The sequence below is a fragment of the Physeter macrocephalus genome, chromosome 1 (genome assembly GCF_002837175.3).
Source record: "Physeter macrocephalus isolate SW-GA chromosome 1, ASM283717v5, whole genome shotgun sequence".
Taxonomy (NCBI): domain Eukaryota; kingdom Metazoa; phylum Chordata; class Mammalia; order Artiodactyla; family Physeteridae; genus Physeter; species Physeter macrocephalus.
This window is the reverse complement of record NC_041214.2, coordinates 28,022,251-28,045,425: the sequence shown is the minus strand read 5'-3', so window position 1 is coordinate 28,045,425 and position 23,175 is coordinate 28,022,251. Positions and strand designations below refer to the sequence as shown.

Sequence of the window (23,175 nt, the reverse complement as noted above, 5' to 3'; positions counted from 1 at the left end):
ACGTGCCAGTACCCAATGGGATAATGGTATATGGTTCATCCCCAGGCTGGGGCAATTTAGTTAATGACTTTGAGAGAACCCACACAGTAAACAGTTGAGTATTTATGGATGGAAAATGACAGATGGAAAGGAAGAAAAAAATAGGAAAGGTGGATAAATGTATGGATAGATGGATAGAAGGAAAGGAGGAAGGAAGGGAAGGAAAGCACTGGTCTGCCCTCACTGAAAGCACCCATCAGCCATCTTTTCTTCAAATGCTTTTTCAACCCAATTAACACAGTATAATGTAACCCTCATCCTCTGTGAATCTTTGCATATGTGAGTCACACACATGGGATTTGCATTTAAAACTCTCTAACTGGTACCTCTAGCAGGAGATATATAGTGCCTCTAATTAAGTGATGGCAAATGTCACCCTGTATTTTGCGAGGCACACCCTCTTTCTATTTGGGTGATGTCGGAATACCTGCTCATTGGAACCAAAGTGCTGCTAATTGCTTCAGGAGGTGCTGGGAAGGCAAAGGTGTGCTCACCTCATTTATCAAGGTTCCAGGCACTGTGTCAGGACCTGTGGACATCATTGTGACTAGGATGCTTCCTCTCCTTGAAGAGGGGGAAGGAGGGGCAAGGAACCAGCTAATGGCAATGCGGCAGACCTATAGCCTAATAGCAGGCAGTGCAGGGTGACAAGGTGTATAGAGGAGGACCACCGGAGGAGGGGGACTGGAGCTGCATCTGGCAGGATGAACAGGCAGGAGCCAGGAGAAAGGAGTGTGAGGAGAGGGGTAGACAGCACAATGAGGGCAAAGGCATGGGTCACGGAGGGAGCGGGGGTCTTTGAGTGGCTTCCCTGATCTTGTGGTTGGAGAGCAGGAGAGCTTCTGATGGATCCTAGGCAGGGAAGTCAGGACCAGGTTTGCCCTTAGGCAGGCTTACCTCCACCTAGACACAGATTCTATCCCACCCTCACTCCAAAGGAAGGAATAGAAATACTTTTTGAAATGCTATGACAATTATTGTAGTTAGGAGTCATTTTATTGCAAGAACAGACACCCACTCAAACTAGTACAAATTTAAAAAATGATGGTTGGGGGAAGAATTATTGAAAGGCTTCACTTGGGAGCCTCAGACAAGCCACGGCAGGCTGGCAAGTCAGTGAAGGGTGAGTAGGGCCAGGACTGGAGAACAGGACGGGGGGCCAGCCTCTATATCTCCTGCAGCTGCTTGGGGGTGCTTCTCTTCTCTCTGTATGTCGGCTCCCAAATCCTCTGTCTCCTGACCGATTCGCTTTCTTGGATTTTAATAGCTTTCCATCTCCGTCTAAATGTTGGGTTGGGTGATCACTGCATGAACGCCAGCCCCAACTCCTTATGAATTTTCACCTCAAGTGCCCATCGCCAAATACATTATAGTTTCTCGGCCTCTTAAATGAAAGTTTAAAGATCCAAACAATTGGCCCAGCCTACTCCACCCATGGATGCCCCCTGGTTTAGGCAATTCTACGAGAGGATGGAGTCAGAAGGGGAAACTGGGCATGGCAGGCAAAAGAACAGCCTGACAGTCACTAGAGTGACCTGTTTCTTAGGATGTAGTTAACCTCACTGGAGCATTTTGCAATCAGTATGGTATGTTTTTACTCACAATTCACTTTTACCCAGGGAGAATTCTGAGGGTTGAGGAGCTAGCAATGGCCAGAGGGTCAACTGCAGGATGTAGGTAGAAAAACTCAAAGGGTGAATCATCAGCCACTTGGCCCTGCTGCTTGGATTGAGTGTTAATGCAGTTTTTCAGTGGTGCATTGAGTGGAAGCAGAGAGACGAGAGCCGAGGCGTGTTCTGCGGATGCATCTGTGTTCTAGTTAAAGGCGCACCGAGGGGCAAGACCTAATTTCTCTATATAAATGGAGCAGAAATATCACACTGGCATTTCCTCTATATGAGTGCAAAGACACAGGCATTTTCCAGATGCTGAAACATCATGGAAAGGAGACAAGACAGAGGCAAGAAGCAGTTCCTAAGGGGGCATGATATGACAGAGTTCGGCCTCAAGAGGAGTTGTATAGCAAACAGGGACATTATCTCGTGAAGAACCGATGAAAAGTCAGTTCTGAAGTTACAACCAAATGGAGCAAAGCACGTGCTGACTGGCCTCAGTCTATTGGAACAAAAAGGTAAAACGTTTGTCAGGGAAGGGAAGAGATTAAATAGGAAATTACAGCCGAGCCACCAGCATCAATACCTATTGCTTCTTTCTGGAAAGGAGATGGTTCTCCAGTGTCTCTTGAAGCCAGAGTTCGGAAATGGTTCCTGGATGATTCTGTGCAAGCCAGTAAGCCCTGGGTGATGTAGATGATATCCATTAGTCCACCCTCTTGGCTGGCCTTGCCCCTCAAACTATGGTCTCCAACCAAATATAACTATTCACATTCCCCGCATGGTGTAGCAGGGTGCTTTTACCGTCAGGCCCTTGCCCATGCAATGTTCCTCTGCCTGGGACCCTCCATATCTTGTATCCCTGCTTAATTCTTACTGCTCATGACTTAGAGTCTACTTTCTCCAGGAGGTAATTCTGGATTACTGTGGTGGGGTGAGTGCTTCTCCCCTCTTTTTCCATAGCAGTCTGCTTTTCCTCTTCTTACCTACCTCTTGCTATACTGGTATCGTGGATCCCTTTCTAGTCTGAGAGTCTCTTGAGGATAAGGACTTTGTTTTTGTCCCATATTTATTGAAGTATAATTTACGCACAATACAATTCACTCTTTTTAAATATGCAAATTGATAAGTTTCAACAAAGACACATAGAGGTGTAACCATCACCACAATCAAGGTACAGAACAGTTCCTTCAACGCAGAAAGTTCCCTTGTGCCCCTTTGCAAGCAGACTCTAGCAATTACTGATCTGTTACCTATCCTTATACTTTGGCATTTTCTAGAATGTTACATGAATGGCATCAAACAGCATGTAGTCTTTTGTGTCTGACTTCTTTCATTTCACCAGTGAAATACTTTGGAGATTCATCCATTTTGTTATATGAATCAGTTGATTTCTTTTCAGTGCGGAGTAGGTGTTCATTATATGGATATACTGCAATTTGTTTATTCATTCACTAGTTGATGGCCATTTTAGTTTCCACTTTGGCACTATTCTGAATAAAGAGTCTATGAACATTTACCTACAAGGGTTTTTGTGTAATTTATGTTTTCATTTCTCTTGGATAAATCCTAGGAATTGAATTGCTGAGCCATTTTATAAGAAATTGCTAAACTGTTTCCGAAGTGACTATATTATTTTACATTCTTACCAGCAATGGATGAATTTCAGTTGCTTCACATCTTCATCAGAACTTGGTATTGTCAGTCTTATTTTAACCATTCTAGTAGTGACATGGTGATATCCCATAGTGGCTTTAATTTACACATTTTTGGTAACTATTAATGTTGAACATCTTTTCTTGTCCTTATTTGTTGTTCATATATTTACTCTGGTGACAAGTGTGTTCAAATGTTTGCCTTTTTTTTTTTTAAGAGCAGATTATTTGTCTTATTTTTGTGTTGTAAGAGTTCTTTATAAATTTTGGATTCAAGTCCTGAGATATGCTTATTTAATATTTTCTCATAGCCTGTAACTTTAAAATATTTTCTTAAAATTGTTTTCCAAGAATAGAAACTTATAATTTTTATAAAGTTTGATGAATCAATTTTATCTCTTATGATTCATGCTTGTTTTTGTCCCTTCTGATAAATCTTCACCGAAACCGAGGACACTCAGAGTTTTTTTCCTATGCTTTCTTTTAAAGGTTTTGTAATTTTAACTCCTACATTTAAGATCATGATCTATTTAGAGACAATTTTTGTGTATAATGTGCAGTGGGATTGAAGTTCCAAAGCACCATTTAATCAAGGGACTATCTTCTTCCCCACTGAATTATCTTGGAACCTTTGTCAGAAATTGACCATAGGTATGTGTGTCTCTTTCTGTAAACTTCATTCTTTCTATTGACCTGTATGTCTATCCTTATGTTAGCATCACACTGTCTTGATTAGAGTAGCTTTATAATAAGTCTTAAAATCAAGTAGTGTAAGTCCTCCAACTTTGCTCTTCTTTTTCAAAATTGTTTTGGCTATATCAGGTCTTTTTCATTTTCATATAAATTTTAGAATTAGCTTAACCATTTAAAAAATTCTGCTATTATTTTGACTTGGGTTGCATTGACACTTATAGATCAGTTAGGGGAAAATTTACTTCTTAACTATATCGAGCCTACCAAATCATGAACACTCTCTGTCTCTCCACTAAGACCTCTGCAGGTCTTCATTAAATTCTCTCAGCAATATCTTAGAGAATTTACAGATCTTGCATGTATTTTGTGAAAGTTATTCCTAAATGTTTCATTTTTGATGCTATTAATATTTTTACATTTAAATTTCCAATTGTTTATTTCTAATACAGAGAAATACAGTTGATTTTTATAGATTGACTTTCTATCCTGTGACTTTCCTAAACTCATTTATTAGCTCCAGTAGTACTTTTGTAGATTCTGTAGATTTTGCTTCATTGATGATCATGTTCTCTGAAAATAAAGACAATTTTACTTTTTCATATCCAACTTGAGTGGGAAAATATTCACTCTTTAATCATTAAGTATGATGTTAGCTATAGATTTTTATAAAAGCTCTTTATCTGAGTGAAGAAGTTTCCTTCTATTCCTCATTTGTTGATAGATTTAATTATGAATGAATGTTGAATTTTGTCAAATGCTTTTTTCAGGGACATTTTCCCCCATTTTACTGCCGATGTTTAGACTGTTTTTACACATTTTAAGTACTCCAAAGATATTTGTTGAATGAATGAAGCTGGGCTAAATACCTCTGAGAATGTAAGGTTATACTTTAACCATTCAGAAGCATGAGATGAGCTAGGGGGACTTCAGAGTATTTGAATGCTTAGTCACGTCAGGAGTACTAGATTTGCCTAAATGATCATGCAGTTTTTACAATATTCCTATGAAGAAAGTGTCTCCATTTTACAAATGAGGAATGAGTAATAGATGGAAAGATTCAAAAGCTATAATATTGTTGGGATGTGGGGAAGTAGTTCTGTGTTTCATTACTCATCAGAAATAAAAACACAAGACAATCATTGAGTTCAGAAAACAAAAAATAATATGATATTGCTTATATGCGGAATCTAAAAAAAAAATGATACAAATGAACTTATTAACAAAACAGAAACAGACTCACAGTCTCAGAGAACAAACTTATGGTTACCAGGGCAGAAGGGTGAGGTTGGGGGGAGAGATAGTCAGGGAGTTTGGGACTGACAAGTACACACAGTGCTATATTTAAAATGGATAACCAACCAGGACCTACTGTATAGCACACGGAACTCTGCTCAGTAAAGAATGGATACAGGTATATGTATAACTAAATCACTTTGCTGTACACCTGAAACTAACACAACACTGTTAATCAACTATACTCCAATATAAAATAAAAAGTTAAAAAAAATAAATGAAGGAGGCTGGTTCCAAATATAATGCAAGTTAAAATGGAGGATGATTCAGCCATTTGATGGAATGAATGAATCAAGAATCCAACTGGTCTCTATGCAAGGAATGGTGTTCTTGGAATGACGGTTGGACCACTAAGAAGGAAAAGTAATCCTTGCACGATAATTGGCTCAGCCATGAATGGTATCCTCGTAGTCAAAATAATGTAAATTTAAGTTATTGGTTTGCAAACCTGAGGATTTGATCTATACACAAAGCAAAGAAGATTTCATTGGGGTTACTCATCAAAGTGCAAATGTTTATCAACCATGACAAAGCAAAGTTGAGATAGATCTGAAGGAAGTTAGAAAGTGAGAGAGAAATGAAGAAATTTTAGGAATATGAACCTTTTTATTTTCCAAAAAGGGAATATTTAAACCCCTCTGAGACTCAGTTCCTCACCTGCACAATGAGATACGAGGTCTCATCTAGAGGGGTTGCTGTGAGGATTAATGAATGAATGTAAAATGCCTAATATGTGGTAGGTACTCAACTAGCTGTCGTAGTGATAGCGAGGAGAATCCCCACTGATGATGTAGAAATCTCGACTTCTTAACTTCAGGGTCTGCAGAGCACCTTTCCTGTGACACTTTCACTGCCCAGAGAGCAGGGGGCTAATGAAAGAGCAGGGGCTATGTGGCCAGCCGAGGACATCTGAATGACATGACAACCCCGTGGGCGCTGTCACCTTCCCCATTTTACAGCTGAGGGAGTTGAGATGCTGCGTGGCCAACTGACTTGCACTGAATCAGCCCTGAAGTGGCTAAACCAGGGCCACAGCCCAGCAACCGTGACTCTAGGTTCCGTTGTCTGCCACTGAGCCAAGTGGCGCGTGAGTCTGCAACACTGGGTAAGCTCCTGGTATATCTTCTGTACACATTTCTAATGAAGAGGTTTAATTAAAGGAAAAAAAGATTAATTCTTTTTCCCAACAGTTGCAAATTATTTCCATTGCCTTTGTGTTGATGGCTAATAAAAGAGCAAAGGAGCGTGGGGACAACCCAGAGTGGCTGTAATTTTCCAGGGTCCATAATGAATGCCAACAAGTGAGCATGGATGAGCCTGCTGCCCCATTAAGACCTGCTCTAGACAAGGGGCTCTCTACCCTGGCCATGATTCAATCATCAGAAATAGGTCTCAGAGGCCAACACCTGAGAATAGCAACGCATATGTCCATGCCCCACTAAACTGCCCCTCGGTTAGTTCACGGTTGCTGTGGAATTGGGTGACAAAGGGCAAAACAGTGGCCCAGGTTGAGCCTACCACCAATCCTGGAACAGCTCTTAACTGACCTTTTAAAGCATGATGGAGTGGGAAGGGGACAGAGCCACTGCCACAGATCTGTTCTCAAATCTATGTATAAGCTTTTGCTTTGCCATGGCTATTGAAACAATATGTAATATGTATTGTGTGTATAATATATATTATAATGTGGGTTATATAGTGTAATGTGTATTACATATATTATGATATGAGCGTGTGTTGGGGGGGCACTTTTTGAATATCATGATGTAGGAAAGAGTTTTGGGTTTTCACCATTGTTAGCTATTAACCCTGTGGCCATCTTGGGAAAGTCACATCTTGTGAAAGTAGTTTCTTTGTCATTTTCATAATGATCACAACTACCTCTCAGGTTGCTGGGGGGAGCATTACATATGTGACAACATCTCTTAAACTGTGAAGCAGGTTGTGAGGATTAGCATTAGCACAGCTTTGATGATTCTAGGGCTCCCTATAATCTATCATTTCATTTCTAAAGCAGCTACTCTGCACCCAGATTCCTGTGGGGGAATTAAAGGACAAACCAAGGAGCTCCCAGTTGAAGAATTAGATTAATACTTTAGAAAGATCACTCTTAATGTCAGTGTGGAGGATGGATTGGAATGGGACAAGACTGCTTACTGGAAGACAAGTCAAGAGGCCATTGCAGCTATTCACATAGGAGAGCTGGGCCAGAGACAAATCAAGGGGCTGGAATGAGCAGAAATAGGATATTCACCAGATAAGATTTTCACATAGGACTATTACACCAATCCTGGTACAAGTCTTAGTGCTGGCTGACTTTAAGTTATCTTGTATTCATTTGCTCATAACAAAGTACCACAAACTGGGTGGCTTAGAACAGCAGGAATTTATTGTCTCACAGTTCTGGAGGCCAAAAGTCTGAAATCAAATTGTCAGCAGGACCATGTTTGCTCTGAAGGTCTCTCTTGTAGATTTTGGTAGCTCCTTGGCTTGTGAAGGCACAACTTCACTCTTCACGTGGCATTTTCCCTGTGTGCATGTCTGTCTCTGTGGCCAAATTTCCCCTTTTTATAAGGACACCAGTCATTTTGGATTAAGGCCCACCCTAATGACCTCATTTTAACTTGATTACCTCTATAAAGACCCTATCTTCAAATAAAGTCACATTGCAAGGTACTGGTGGTTAGGACTCCAATCCATCTTTTGGGGGGGTGGGGACACCTCAACTAGTAATATATATTTAATACTTATTTTAAGTGTATTAATTGTACATTATACAGTATATCATTCAACTGATCAAATTATTGAAGAGCAACTTAAAATGCTATATAATTTAGACCATTTAGGTAGACTCAGTCTTTAATGGATCAGAAAATATTAAAATGTTTGTTGTATATTTACACATTTGTTGGTACTTATCCATATACATGTATATAAAATTCAGTAACGGCTCCTAATGATGGATTGGATAAGATTGAGGTCAGAAATCCCAGCACGAAGTTGTAATCTGCTAGTTTGTTGATTGATAATGGATTTTAACTCTGAAACATCTCTGCATAGATAGTAGCATTTAAGAATTAAAGCTTTTGATTAATTTTTAAAAATATCTATACTGGGCATCTAGAAATAGAAATAATGGGATTTGAGCAATATTCACAATAATATTATGGATTCAAATAATGATCTTAAAAGTCAATCTTTTTGTTTTATTGTTTCCATTGTTTTCCAGTGAACAAGCACAAGCCGTGGATTGAGACTTCGTATCATGGGGTCATAACAGAGAACAACGACACAGTCATTTTGGACCCACCACTTGTCGCCCTGGATAAAGATGCACCGGTTCCTTTTGCAGGTGAGATGATAGCTTAGCATGGTTAGGCTCTGCTCATTTGGAAGACAAGTTGGGAAACCTCCACGAAACCCAGGCTTGGGCTTCATGGCTCTTGTCACCACCTGTGGCTCTCACAGATCAGCTTGTGCTTTCAAAGCTGTATGCTTCTTCTGATTCCTGGTGTGGACTCTGTATCTCCTCATGGGTTTTCTCCTTGGTGTTGCCTCCAATGCAAGACCCTTATACCTTCTTCTTCTGAGAGAATGGTATATTGCTGAAGTGGCCTCTGGAGTTGGAAAAGCTGGGCCAGCAAGGCCTGTGGGGGAATTTTCCCTCTAGAAAGAGGGAAAATTCTGTATCTTCTCATCGACACGAGAAGATGTGTAACCCACTGTCCCCACTACTCACATATCATGAACAGGTGAAGACTTGTAACTTGGTAGATTGACAAGAGAAAAAGGAAAGAAAACAGGATCGGGAGTTATTTGCTAAGGGTAGGACAAACTTGTGCCCTTGAGCTTCAAAATGGGTGTGTCTTTTAGAGGGGGAATCTGGAGGCAGTGCCATTTTGCCCTTGCAGCTTGTGGCTAGAGAGCCTTCTCTTTGTCATCAAGATGACCACTGCTTCCTCCTCTAACCTCCTGCAAGGGCCAGGTCCCAGGAGGGGTGTGTGAAAGAAGATGGCTGTGTCTCATGTTTCCATCGATTTTGGCAAAGAAAAGGGGATGGGTGATGGCGGGGCGGGGCAGGGAGGGGTTGGACAAAGAATTTCTGAAGATGCCTACATCATGAGTGATATTGTTAGCATTTTATAACTGTCAGGAGAAAGACAGGAAATTTAATGAAGGTTTTCAAGATTTCTGGAAGATTGCTTTATGATAGATGGGTGCCAGGCTGAGGTTTTTACCATGATGAAGTCTAGTTTTTCTGACAGTTTGTCTGTTGCATTATGAGCTACTTGGGCAGAAAAAATTGGCTCTTTCACACTTCTAAGAGATAAGCTCGTGAAGTCCTTTTTTTCATTACAGAACATTATAAAGTAAGGAGTGAGGGGGTGAGTTAAATGGGGAAATTCAGCCTTATGTGAAGACAAACCCATAAGCATTCTCGCAGAGCATGGGGGAGATACTCTAGACTCTCAGAAGAAGGCTTAATCTTTATTTTATGTAGAATGATAACCACCAAGGGTACCTAACTGTGACTTCCATGGTGTTTAGAGTTGGGACATCTCCATACATCTTCCAGCCATCCTCAGAGGTCCCAGCTCAACCAAAGGCCACTTGGCAGTGTATATCCCATGCTGTCTTTTCCACAGTAGATGAGGTGTCTTCCCCAGACCTTCTTTACCAGCCTGCGAATATTCCAACTCATCCCCTTCTTGGACATAACTATATTGAGGTTGATCAGCAATTCTCACCAACCCCCTGGAAATGAGATTTTAAAACAAACACTAGCAAAAATGTTTGGGTCCTGGGAATGTTTGGACTGGCATGCACTGTGTGCTTTAAAAATTGAAATAGAGACAGCATTTAGAAGTTGGGAAAGTTTGCATACAACTGCAGGATTCTGGTTTATCTTGATGAATTAGATCTGAAATACAGAGTTGTGTTGCGGCTTCCCTCATTAGACTGAGCATGTGCAGGTCCTTTATTCATCTTCCCATTCAAGTGTGTGACCCCTCTTTAAGATATAAGTGAAAAAACTAATGACATATTAAATGGGAAGTAAACAGATGCTTTTAAGTCACTGTAAGGTAGTGAGGCCAACACTTTAAAAGATGAGGGATGTGTCTTATTATTTTTTGTGTCCGCCTCCGTTTAGGCCTGTTCTCATCCAATAGTGTACTAGGAAACTGAGGTCATTGAACAAGCTGTTCTACAGTAAACTTATAAACTCTAATGTAAAGACTAAAATGGAAAAAAAAATGCAAGCAAATCTGCTATTTGAAAGTTTGGATTACAAACACTTAACCTTCCTTGGTTGTCGACCTGAAGGACAGTAAATCATTTCACCTGAAGATTGACCAAAGGATTTCCTTCAATTCTAAATCCATCGAATACTTTTAAACTTGAAGTTGTATTCTGACCATCAGATGTGACCACAGGTGTTCTGACACCTCTTGAAACTAAGGTTTGCTTCTAAGCGAAGCCCTGAGCAGTTATTTCCATCTGAAGACAATCTCTACACTCTGCCTGATATTTGCAGCTGCGTTAAAAAAAAAAAAATCTAGCTTAATGCATCAAAATATAATCTTCCAAGTTCTTAAGGGTAAAACGTAAGGGTGCTTTTTAGAATGGTCAAAGCTATTTTTCTCAGTGTTATTTATGATTGGCTCTGAGACAGGACACAGACGCTAGCCAGCCATCCATGCTGCAAAGAACATTTATCTTAAAGCATTTAAAACATTTATCTTAAAAATAAAATACTGAAGATTTATTTCAGATCCCTGTCATTCTCATAGAATTGAAAAATTCATATCTGCCAGCTCCATCACTTCTTGAAGTCAACTGCAGCTTTTGGTCCCCCCCCCCCTTATCAACTGCTCTGGTATTGTGTGTCACTTTTTCCACCCTCATCCCAGTGCTCTTTTTTTCCAGCTTAGCCAGTGAGATGAGCTATAAGCTCATGGGGGGATGGTTCCATCCGTATCACTTTTGCTCTGTCTTGTTTCTCTTGAGATTTTCCATCTTTAAAAACTTTTTAAGAAAAATTTCCTACCTAAAATATCACTCATTTAAATAAAAATCATGATTGAGTTTTGTGGATAAATACAAAATTCAGGGATATAAAATCGCTTTTATTATATATGTCCTGATTATGACAATGTGTTTATTGTAGAAAATGTGAAATCTTCTTACCCCCAGAGAGAGTCTCTGTTAACATTTTAGTGTATTTCTTTCCGGTCGTCTTGCGACTCTGTTTTAATCCAAAAGGGATAAAGTGATACACTTTATATTCAATATTATAACTTATTTTTCCTACTAATGAATATACACCATTTTATTAAATACTCTTCTGCATCTCATTAAATGGCTGCATGATTTCCAACTCAATGAATATTCTATAGTTTACCATTCTTTTATTTTTTTCCAGCTTTATTGAGATATAACTGACATATAGCATTGTGTAAGTTTAAGGCATACAGCGTGTTGACTTGATACACTTATATGTTGCAAAATGATTACCACTGCATAGTGTTACCTAACACCTCCGTCTCCTCACATAATTACCACTTCTTTTTGTGGTGACAATATTTAAGGTCTACTCTCTTAGCAATTTTCAAGTATATAATATAATATTATTAACTCTAATCACCATGCTGAACATTAGATCTCCCAAACTCATAACTTGAAGTTTGTACCCTTTGACTGACATCTCCTCATTTCTCCACCACAACCCCTGGTAACCACCATTCTGCTCTCTGTTCCTAGGAGTTCAGCTTTTTCACTGTCCACATATAAGTGATATCATACAGTATTTATCATTCTCTGTGACATTTCACTTAGCATGCTGCCCTCAAGGTCCATCCATATTGTCACAGATGGCAGGATTTCCTTCTTTCTCATGGCTGAATAATGTTGCAATGAACATGGGAAGGCAGATAATCTCTTCAAGACCCTAATTTCATTTCCTTTGGGTATATACCCAGAAGTGACATTGCTGGATCCTGTGGTGGTTCGGTTTTTAATTTTCTGAGGAACCTCCATACTGTTCTCCGTAATGGTTGTGCCACCGACAGTGCACAAGGGTTCCCTTTTCTCCACACCAGCTCCAGCATTTATCATTTGTAGACTTTTTGATGATGGCCATTCAGACTAGTGTGAGATGACTGGCAGTTTGTCTATTTCAAGTCTTTTGTATTACAGTATGTGTCTACATTTCTGATTCTGTCATTTGGACGGATTTCAGAGTGGGAATTAATTGATCAAATATTTTAAAGTTCTGAAACCTGTTAAAATGCTTTCCAGAGAAGTTGTGTGCATTTGCGGTCACATTCACACGCACCTCTCGTTCCCTGACCCTGTATGGCTCATTCTAATGGTGTGGTTTCATGGCAATAAGATGGATTCACCAATTACAGTAATCTCACTCTTTTCATCTGTGGAATAAATGTATAAGCTTCCCAGGGTTGCTGTGTTGATTAAATTTAAAGAATGTCTAGGATGCATGTTGCAAAGGTTCAAGATATATAGTAGAAGTTTGGTAAATTTGAGTTTACTTTTCATGATCCTTCTCTCTTCTCCTTTCATAGAGGAGATCACTCACTCACAGGGAGCCCAAGAAAGTTGCTCAGTCTCCCAGAGCAGGCTAGCCGTGGGGCTGGGATTGGAGCCCAGGGCTTTCATCCTTGCTGTGAATTCCCTTTCCCTGTGATATTTCTGTTTGATTCCTGACCCATCTGATTAGCAGAGGCGCTCTGTCTCAGTCAGCGAAACCTCCCTCAGACCTCAGTCAAGTCCGTGAGACCTGACTCAGTTCTCAACCCGGTGTCTGAGCTCAGTGGACATGATCTTAGAGAATCACATACGGAAAAATCCTTGAGTCATAATGCAAATTCTGTCCACTGCATGGCAAAAAAATGGTAATGAAAGCAAGCTGGGCACACTGTGAACTTATTAATTCCTACGTGAGCCCCACTGAGGCCTGTTAGGAAACCATGGAAACTTTTAAATTTGAAGGGAATTAGATTGCCTTTCAGAGGTAATAGAACTGCTCATTTGTCTACCCTGGGCCAGTCTGGACTTGTCTTTTGGGAGGACAGGGCTACAGAGAATGATCAGGCATAATTGACTGGCTTCCTAGCCTGGGTGAGTCTCTGAAGGCTGCCCAGAAAATTGCCTGGGACATGATTTGGCCTGGTTTGATTAACCGGTTGTAGCAGAAGGTGCTTTTTCCTCTATGGTTGTCTCCATGGGTCCTCCCTGTTTTGCCCAGCATCTGCCTCTTTGTCTTTGGACTCACCCAGGGCCCTTGTTTGTGCTTTGGGCCTCAAAGCTGCCCAATGGCAGAGACCCTCCCTGGGGGCTTGTGCAGCGATGGTGTCTTATAGCGAAAAAGGAATCCTGGTTGTGAACAGTCCCAGGCTCTGACCAGACACACATGGTTTCACAGTTAGCCTCTGCCTTTGACCAGCTATATGGTCTTAGATAAGGTACTGAACTCCTCTGAGGGGCAGTTTCCTTATATTTAAAATGGAGGTAAATACACTACCTATTCCTGGGCTAATACATGGATTAAATGAGATACGAATGCAAAGTACCAAGCGCACTGGCAGCCAGGAGATGTCCAGTGTATCATAGTTCTGATAATCCTAGCAATGGTAGTAATGAGAGTAGTCAGAGTAATAATAACTCTCATTATCATCAATAGCCGTCTTTTATTCATTTTAGGTTGATTACAATGGTGTGATTAAAATCTGTGATGGTGATGTTAAGGAAAGAAGAAAAGTAAGCTTGGAGTTTGTTCTGAAGGCTTGATGCCGTCACCCACTTGCACCACCAAGCTACGTTGCCTGGATTGTTTGGTTATGTGGCCGTCTGGGGACAGCCAGTTAACTAAGGCAGGGGAAAGTCGTTTGTGAATTGTGCAGAACTCTGTAAATGTTAGTTGAAAATGAACATCCCCTTACATTCTACCTATCGTTTATCCCTGTGGAGTAACCTGTTCGTTGCAAGATATACTTTTAGATTGCCGCAGACCATGTGCCGTTTTATTATAAACACACACACACACACAAACACACGTGTGCCAGCTCCTGCACACACAAAATTACATCCAAGCCTCACATCAACCCTGTGGAAAAAGTAGGTCAGCTATTATGATTCCGTTTTGCAAATAAGGACATTGGGACTTAGAGAAATTAAGTAACTGCTCCAGGTTACCAAGCTAAGGACAGACCAGCCCTGTCACTCAATTCCAGACCCTCAGACTCCAAGTCCTGCCTTCTTTCCCCTCTGCCGATTGTCCAGTGTTTGAGGCATATGTCACTGGCAGTAGATTTCCATGGTACCCGGACATAGTGTTAAAGAAAGTTGAATCCCATGCTAATCCATTCCCTTTTAACTTTTTCTAAAAAATCTTTCTGATTATGTCAAGGAGAGAGGTGCAATTTGGGAGGCTCAAGATGTCTTCAGTACCTCTCAAACACTTGCTAATCTCTCTTTTTGACAGAGATAGAGCAAGCGCTATCCCAATAGCACTCCGTAGGCAACAGCATTGCGCTAGAATTTTAATAACATTCTGTTGTATTTTATTTAGATTACGCTCTATTTGAGGCACATATTGCTGGCTTTTCAGTTTTCTTTTAAAATAAATTCAACAAAGTTTTTAATACCCCAATTTAAAGAAAAATGTAAGTAAATAAGTATTTAGGTAGTTTGTGCAGTGGCAAAAAACCATGAAAGAGGTCTTTGGCTGAGTACCACGTGGATACCAGGCAATGGCCACATCCAGGCCTCACTGCCCCATCCAGCAACCTCGGGATCACTGGCACTGGACACAGCCATCTTCAGTCTGTCGTGCCCCATGGCTCTCTGAGCTGTGGTCCTGGCAGCAGAGGGCCCGTCTGTGTCAGCCTCACCACTGATGCGCCTTTGCGTTCCAAGTTGGTTGCCGCGGGGGTCATTCCTGAGGGCCAGAGGGTGGTGTCCCACCCTGCTCTCTGAGCATTCACTTGGCCTCAGCCAGAGGTCAGTGCATAGCAGGGCCTGCAGAGAATCAGGTTTAGACTTAGCTCTGGAATCTACCATGTGGGCTACTGCCTTGGACCTCACAGAGTTGGAATCTAGCATAAACAGGAACCAGCATCTATTCATTCAAATACATGTGAAAATTACTAAAAAGAGTAAAGAATAAAACAGTATACCCACACTCCTAAAACCCTGCCAGACTGTTTTTATTCATGTCTCGATACATAGCTCTTATTAATTTGGATCATAGTATGTATGGTTCAGAGTCTTTATTTTTTTTTTCTTTGCACAGAACATTTTCCAAGCAGATTGAAACAGATTCAAAAATACTACAGAATACTACTTAAATGTAGGCATAATTATATATCATATAACTGTATCATATTTTGCTTAATCATGCGTCTATGTTTTGTATATTTGAGTTGTTTACAAGATTTTCCCATTAAAAAAAATTACACTGCCATGGGCAACTTTGCTTAAAATACCTTTCTTATATAAACACAGGAGTCAGGATTTTATGTTATGGTTTAGTTCATAGACAGTAAGTAAAAAAAATAATAAACAGATGTGTCCTATTTTCAGTGACAGATTGAGATTGTGTTGTCTGATGTTTTTGCTGATATGATCTGTGGTTGCCCAATTTTCGAGCAGATGGTGGGGTTCAGATTAGACTGGGAAGTAAGGACTGGAGGGGACTCCAACCCTGTCTGCAGCCTGTGGCAGAGTCCCCTGTCCCCATCTCTGCAGGCTTCAGGCCTCCATCCCTATGGCAATGTCTCCCCCTCACTACAGTGACTGTGCTCTAAGCGTCTCCAGCTGTAGGCAAGATGTGACTTGAGAACGATACAGAAGTTATTTTAAAGTTGAAAAGAATTGAGGGCTGAAGGCACAACAACCAGTAAATGAGGCAGAAGATCTGGTCAAGGTGATGCTTGTGATCACTGGGGGGACGGGGAGGGTGGTGACAACGAAAAGGTCCGTTGGAAGTCCCCAGAAGCAGCAAGGCTTATTGGACCGCACCTATGGTCCTGATTCTTCTGGTCCTGTAGGGGCTTGCGAGGCAGGCTGGGAGAAAGGCAGGCCTGATGTATCCACCACTCTGGAATTGAAGTGTTGATCATTTCTATTCCTTGGTTCTCTTTCTTCTGCCAGCTTGGCAGCTGCCAGCCTTGACAGTGATGGATGTGGGGTTGGGGGCATAATGGGGTTCCTTTCTTGGTTATCCCTTCACGGGCACTGCATTCACTCCAATTTTCCCCTTTCACACATTTTATATCTCCCTCCTGTCTGCTGAGGGCCGAGCAGTTCAGGAGGCAGATCTCAGCTCCAGTGGGGGTAGACAGGAGCCATCAGGTCATCCCTGGGCACCGAGAGCTTGGAGCACAAAGCCCTAACCTCACTGAGAAGAGAACACAGCACTCCTGCCGCCACACTTTCTAGGGTGGAGCTGCTCTGCCGAAGGGAGAATAAGGAGCTTCCCTGGTTCTCTGCTGCCCATGAGTTTGGGGGTCTTTGCCCTGAATGTTTTCTCTTGGCTATAACAAATCCTTCCACTTTTTTCTTCTTGTTAATTATCCTCTTTCTTGGTCCACCCGAAACTGTCTGTCTGTGTATCCCCTGCCACGTGGCCTTTTGTTGTTGTTGGTTTTAACTTCTCTCAGGCCATGTGGCATTGCAGCCTTGGTAAGTTTTGGATGGCCCATCTCATCATAAAGATTCTACCGCTCACTTCTCCTCCATCACATTCTATGCTTAATCCTGGTATCCCAGACCTCTCCACAGGAGCCTGGTTGGACTGGGTTCTTTGGCAGCAGCTGGAGACCCTGTGAGTGTGGTCACACATGGTCACAAGGGATGGCTGGAGGAGGGACTAGAGCCACAGTGCAGGGGAAGGAGCTTGGGAGCAAGGGGTGGTCAGTCAAGGAGGAAGAAGAGGGCGAGGGTCCCAGGTAAATCCCCACAACAGGGGCTGACTGGAGGTAGAAAGCTATCCACCAGTGACCCTGACCTTCTCGATGAGAAGACTCTAGTGAAGGTGAAGTCATGCTCCAGGTAAAACTAACGCTTAAGGGAGAACCACTGGATACTGTGGGCTGTTCTCCATCAATAAGGATGAAGAGTAAGGGACATTCAAGGAGGGAGATTTGCCTGGGACTGAGAGTTTCCTAGGTTGTGGGACTTTTACTGCCAAAACTGAGAAGGTCCTGATAAACTGGAGCAAGTTAATTACCCCAGCAGGAGGGATGTGGAGTCCCAGGTTGGAAAACTTGAGTGCTGGCCCTGAGAGAGAGCTTGAGAGATGGCCTTGAATGTAGGAATTTCAAGTCTCCTGGGATTCTGAGTTAATGACAGTATACTAAAACAAGATGAAAAGTGAACAATACAATTAATAATAATAGCAGGACTGTTGCCAGCCCATATGGTAACAGTGCCAATTAGAAACAGCTGCCCCTTCTTTCAGACAGACACTGTCCTGCACCAGAGCACGTTACTTGGTAAGTGGAGAAAGAGGTGGATTTTAACCCCTAAGCTGTCCCCTTGATCATACATCCTTGTACAGGAAACAACTTGCACACAGCACTGAAAATTAACTAACATTTATTGAGCCCATACTACATATCAGGCACTGTAGTAGGTATTTTACACACATTACATCATTTACTTTTTACAACAGTCCTCTGAAATAGGCATTCTCATTATCCCTATTTTATAGAAGGAGAGACTGAAGTTAAGTCAGATTGTATAATTTGCTCAGAACATAGTAGTAAAGAAGTTGTCATTCCAAATGGTAAAGTTGACATCTCAGTTAAGTGTTGCTGTCCAGCAACCACTGCAAAACTTAGGATCATTGAACAAGAGCCATTCATTCTTTCTCATGAGGCTACCTATTGGTTGGGCAGTTGTGCTAATCTGAGTCAGACTCAGCTGATGCCAGCTGGGCTCATTCAGGTGTCTGCAGACAGCTGGTGGGCAGGCTGTAGGCTGGCTGGTCTAGAGTGGCCTTGCCTGGGATGACACTGTTCTCCTGCATGTAATCTTAGGCATGTCAGCAGGCTAGCCAGAGCATATATATTCCTGTGCTGATTGTGGAGAAGCTTAAAAGCACAGAAATGTGCAAGGACTTTTGCAAGCAGCTACTTGGGGCAATTTGTTACTGTCCCACTAGGTAAACAAGTCACATGGCCAAGCCCAGAGTAGGAGCAAAGTACCAAAGGGCACAGAGAGGTGACAAGTTAGGGTCATCAGTGCAGTCATTCTATCACTACTCTTAGGCCAGAATTATTCACATCCCTCTTCAGGCAAAATATGCTCACTGCATCCTGGGACTCCCAAAAGTGGTATCCAGTCATGGCATCTAGCTTGAAGCCAAGGTTTTGTGATCCTCATCAGGTCTGGATGCAGCTCCTCTTGATCCAGAGAACTGTGAACTAAAAAGATAATTTATCTTCCCCTACACACCCTCCGGGGAAAGGAAAAACACAATAAATTCTGATTCAAAAGGGAGGAAAATGGGAGCCACACAGCAATCACTGGACTTGCCTGTAGCAATCCTGATATTCCTGCCAGAAAAATGTTGCCAGGTGTCCCAATTTTGAGGGTGATTCTCTTCTGCAGGAGGGCTCCCCAGTGCACTGTTTTCTACTGCTCCCTGTTAACCACTGTTCTGTTTTGCCATCATTTGGTTCTGCTTCATCCCATGCCTGGTGGACTCAGTGGGAGTGAGCACAGTGCCCCTGAGGTCAAGTTCCTGGCCTCAGTCCCTGAGGACACTCTTAGCTTCATTCATCTCCATGTCAGTGTCCCTGACTCTGTCCAGCTCAGCCAAAGACAATGGGCCCAACTGAAGTCCAAAGTCCGGAGATCCTCATATAACAAATCAGGAAACATACAAAACAAAAACAAAGCCTTTGCTTTTGCTGGAGAAACAACTCAAAAGGCACAGGCACCCTTCCAGCTCCAAGCTCAAAGACATCCAAGCATAAAGGACTTCCAATCTCTGGCCTTATTGCCATGTGTGATGCCAGCATGTTTATGGTACTTTCACACTCACTGCCCCTGGTGGCCAGATTCTAGGCCACATGACTCAGCCCCTTTGCCTGACTGTGATTGGACCTGGGGTGGACATCTGACTCTAGGTGGCTGATGAGTTGGCTAGTTTCAACCCGTAACCTGCTACCTGGGTAGAAAAGACCACGTAGGCCAGTTGGCTTCCTGTCTGAGTACTGAGGGGCCACACTGGAGGGTGAGGGTTGCAGATAAAACTTCTGTGACACATGCAAATCACAGTATAAGGGCTTGGTCAGCAGACTGAGAGGAGGCAACTGGTCCCAGGGAGAAACAGATGTGACCAGAGGGAACAGAGTCTTAAGTGGTCCCTGATGGGAACTGTGGCCTCAGTTCTTGAGTGGTCCTGGTTTCCTGCTGATCTCTGTACTTGTATCTCCACTCTGCCCTGAGATGACTATGTCTCTGTCTCTGAAAACCAAAGAGGCCAAATAAAAACCACCTGTTAATGTGGTTTCCTGTATTGAGGGCATGAGGCATTGTTTGAGCTACAGGAGAGAAAAGAGCCCAAGAAATTTAGAATAAGGGAACAGCATAGAGAAGAAGGCACTGGGAATTTGAAAACACTAAAGAAATCCTCTTAAAAAGCCGTAACCAGTGATCATCATGGTGAGACCAATGATAATTGAAAACCAGCTGCAACTGTCCATAATTGGACCGTTTAATAGCCAAGCTTAGACAAGTTAATACTGATTCAAATCCCTTCTCTAGAAGCTATTTCTGCAGCTTACGACAGTAGCCATATTGAATAGGCCTGGAATCGGACCCCATCACAAATATTAATTATGAACATGGATTTGTAAGGTCAATGGTTTTACTTTAATAGGAATTAGGGGCCTATGAATGCAAGTCCTAAATGTCTTAGCTTGTTGTGAGATTCCAACAGGAGTACAGGCAGGCATTTATAGTTCAGTTCTTCTGCTTTGGCACAGTGTCCAGCATGAGATCACTGAATACTTTGACGTGAGTTCAGAGCTCAATTTTATGATCTTGTAGCTGCCTGTAATCACAGATGGGGCATCAAAGGCCAGCTGTCCTCCATGAACCTTGACAGTCTGTATAAACTAATTAGTTTTTTATGAGCCATCCTTTCAGAGATTTGGAGAGAGGGCCTATTAAGCCAAGTTCAATATGATCTACAAACTTAAAAAATTATTATTATTTATCTAAGTTCCAGCTGAGTGCCATGGTAAATGACATCCCTGGCAATGATCAGCTTGGGACTTTTAAAATATAATACTTTGTATTTTTTTTTAGTAGAAAGGTGAATCCCAGCGCGGCAGGAGTTCTTTCTGCACATTAATGATACCAATAGCAAAATTTCAAGGTCAGGGAAGAAAAAGGAAAACAATTTGGAAAGCGTGGGCATGTCCGCAAAGCCCACTCCTGGCCCGTTTTGCTGAAGGTTGCAAGGGTAAAAACATGATGCTCTCTGGCCCCAAGTCCAGTGTCCAGAGTACCCCTTGGCCCTTTGCCTTTTTTGTGTCTCTCTCTTAGAGTCCTAAATAGGTAAGATGCCAGATATAACACTCACCACAGCTTGCCCCGCTGCTGCCTGCCCCCCTGCTGTCCCTCCACCTCAGCGATCTTTGGGCCATCCTTCTCAGTGCTGTTTCCCGTCCCCTATGGTGTCTGCCCTGGGCTGGCCATACCATTTGGGTGTGTATTCTATCTCAGCCTCCACCAGTGGGTGCTCCATCACTGCCCACCTGTGATGCTTGTTACTCTAATGCTGAACTTAGGGATCCATCATGATACTGATTGGCCCAGTAATAGGACTTCATCACCTCCCCTCACCACCTCTCTCCCAGCCAAGGAGGAAATGGCCTTTCTCCTCTTCTGGCCCACCCTTGCTTAGGGTTCCCGCAGAAATGTTGTTTGGACTCCTAGTGTTTACACTTCTTTCTGTCCTCCCTTCCCAGAGGTGGATGGGTGCTCCCAAGCTTTAGGTGTGTAGGATAGGTTCACATGCAGGCCAGAGTTGTGCTGTGGTACGTAACCTTCCACTCAAGTTTCTGCTACTGATTCTGCCCTCTACCATCTGAGTTTCTTCTCATTTGTCGTGTTTCTCTTTTCTCTCACAAGCGCAGATATTCTTGCCTGCTGTCTGGTTTCCACTGGGTGTCTCCACTCACCCCTCCTCTCACGCCCACATGTAGTCCATCAGACATGACTCTAAATGTCTGAACTTAATTTACAAAGAGGGCTTGACTGTAAATGATATTGTATTTTTAATTTTGTTGTTCATGTGTTCATTGCTAGTGTATAAAAATGCAATTGCTTTTTTTTTGTTTGTTTTTGCTGTGTTGGGTCTTCGTTGCCGCATGCGGGCTTTCTCTAGTTGTGGCGAGCAGGGGCTATTCTTTGTTGTGGTGCACAGGCTTCTCATTGTGGTGGCTTCTCTTGTTGTGGAACACCGGCTCTAGGTGTGCAGACTTTGGCAGTTGTGACACGCGGGCTCAGTAGTGGCTCGCGGGCTCTAGAGCACAGGCTCAGTAGTTGTGGCACACAAGCTTAGTTGCTCTGCGGCATGTGGGATCTTCCCGGACCAGGGCTCAAACCCGTGTCCCCTGCATTGGCAGGCAGATTCTTAACCAATGCGCCACCAGGGAAGTCCAATGCAATTGCCTTTGTATGTTTATTTTTATGCTTTGTGTCCTGCAACCTTGCTGAACCCCTACATAGACAATCATGTCATCTGCAATTAGAAACAGTTTTGTTTCCTTTTATTCCCTTACTGCACTGACTAGAAATGAGAGAAGATTTTCTTGCCTTGTTTCAGATCTTAGGGGAAAGCATTCACTCTTTCACCAATAAGTATAATATAACCTATAGGGTTTTTGTAGATTCTCCTTATCAAGTTGAGGCAGAATTCTATTCCAAGATTTCTGAGAGGTTTTTTGTCCTTGTTTTGTCATAAATGGGTTTTGATTTTGTCAAATTCTTTTTTTCTGGTATTGATTGATATGAATATGTGGTTTTTCTTCTATAGTGTGTTAATATGGTGATAACACTGATTGATTTCCATATATCGAACCAACCTTGCATCCCTAAAGGAAACACTGTTTATTCATAATGTATAATTCTACTTGTAAAATTCATGCTACTGAATTTTATTTGCTAATATTCTATTCAGGATTTTTTCTCCCATATTCATGAGGGATATTAGTCTGCCATCTTCTTTATTTGTCTGTCATCTTCTTCATCTTTCTTCATCTGACATGAAACCAGATGCCATTATCTGGTTTCATATCAGGGTAATACTATCTTCATAAAATGAATTGGGAAATGTTTTCTCCCTTTCTATTTTCTGGAAGAGATTGTGTAGCACTGGTGTTAATTCTTTTGTAAATGTTTGTTAGAGTCTTTCAGTGAAAATGCTTTCTGGGGAGTTTTACAATTATAAATTAAATTTCCTTAATAGTTATAAGGCTATTCAAATTATCTATTTCACATTGGGTGAGTGGTGATAGATAATGTTTTTCAAGGGATTGGCCCATCTCATATAAGTTGGCAGATGTATTTGTGTAGAGTTGTTTTTAGTATTCTCTTATCATCTTTTTAATGTCTGCAAGAACCTGTAATTATATATACTAGTTCACTCTTGATATTGAAAATTTGTCTTCACTCTTTTTTCTTTGTCAAACTTGCTAGAGGTTTGTCAATTTTACTGACCTTTTTGAAGAACCGACTCCTTATTTTACTGATTTTACTCTATTGTTTTTCTATTTTTTATTTCATTGATTTTTGTTCTTATCTTAACATTTCTTTCATCTACTCATTTGGATTTATTTTGC

General features: G+C 41.8%; 1 protein-coding gene across 1 annotated transcript in view; it reads left to right on the top strand.

Annotated features, from left to right (window-relative positions):
* The window catches only part of CLSTN2 (calsyntenin 2), a 675,719-nt gene that overhangs the window by 251,701 nt on the left and 400,843 nt on the right, over positions 1-23,175 (top strand). The window contains exon 2 of the mRNA XM_028489282.2: positions 8,523-8,645. Coding sequence (XP_028345083.1) covers positions 8,523-8,645 — 123 coding nt within the window. The remainder of the gene's footprint in view (positions 1-8,522; positions 8,646-23,175) is intronic.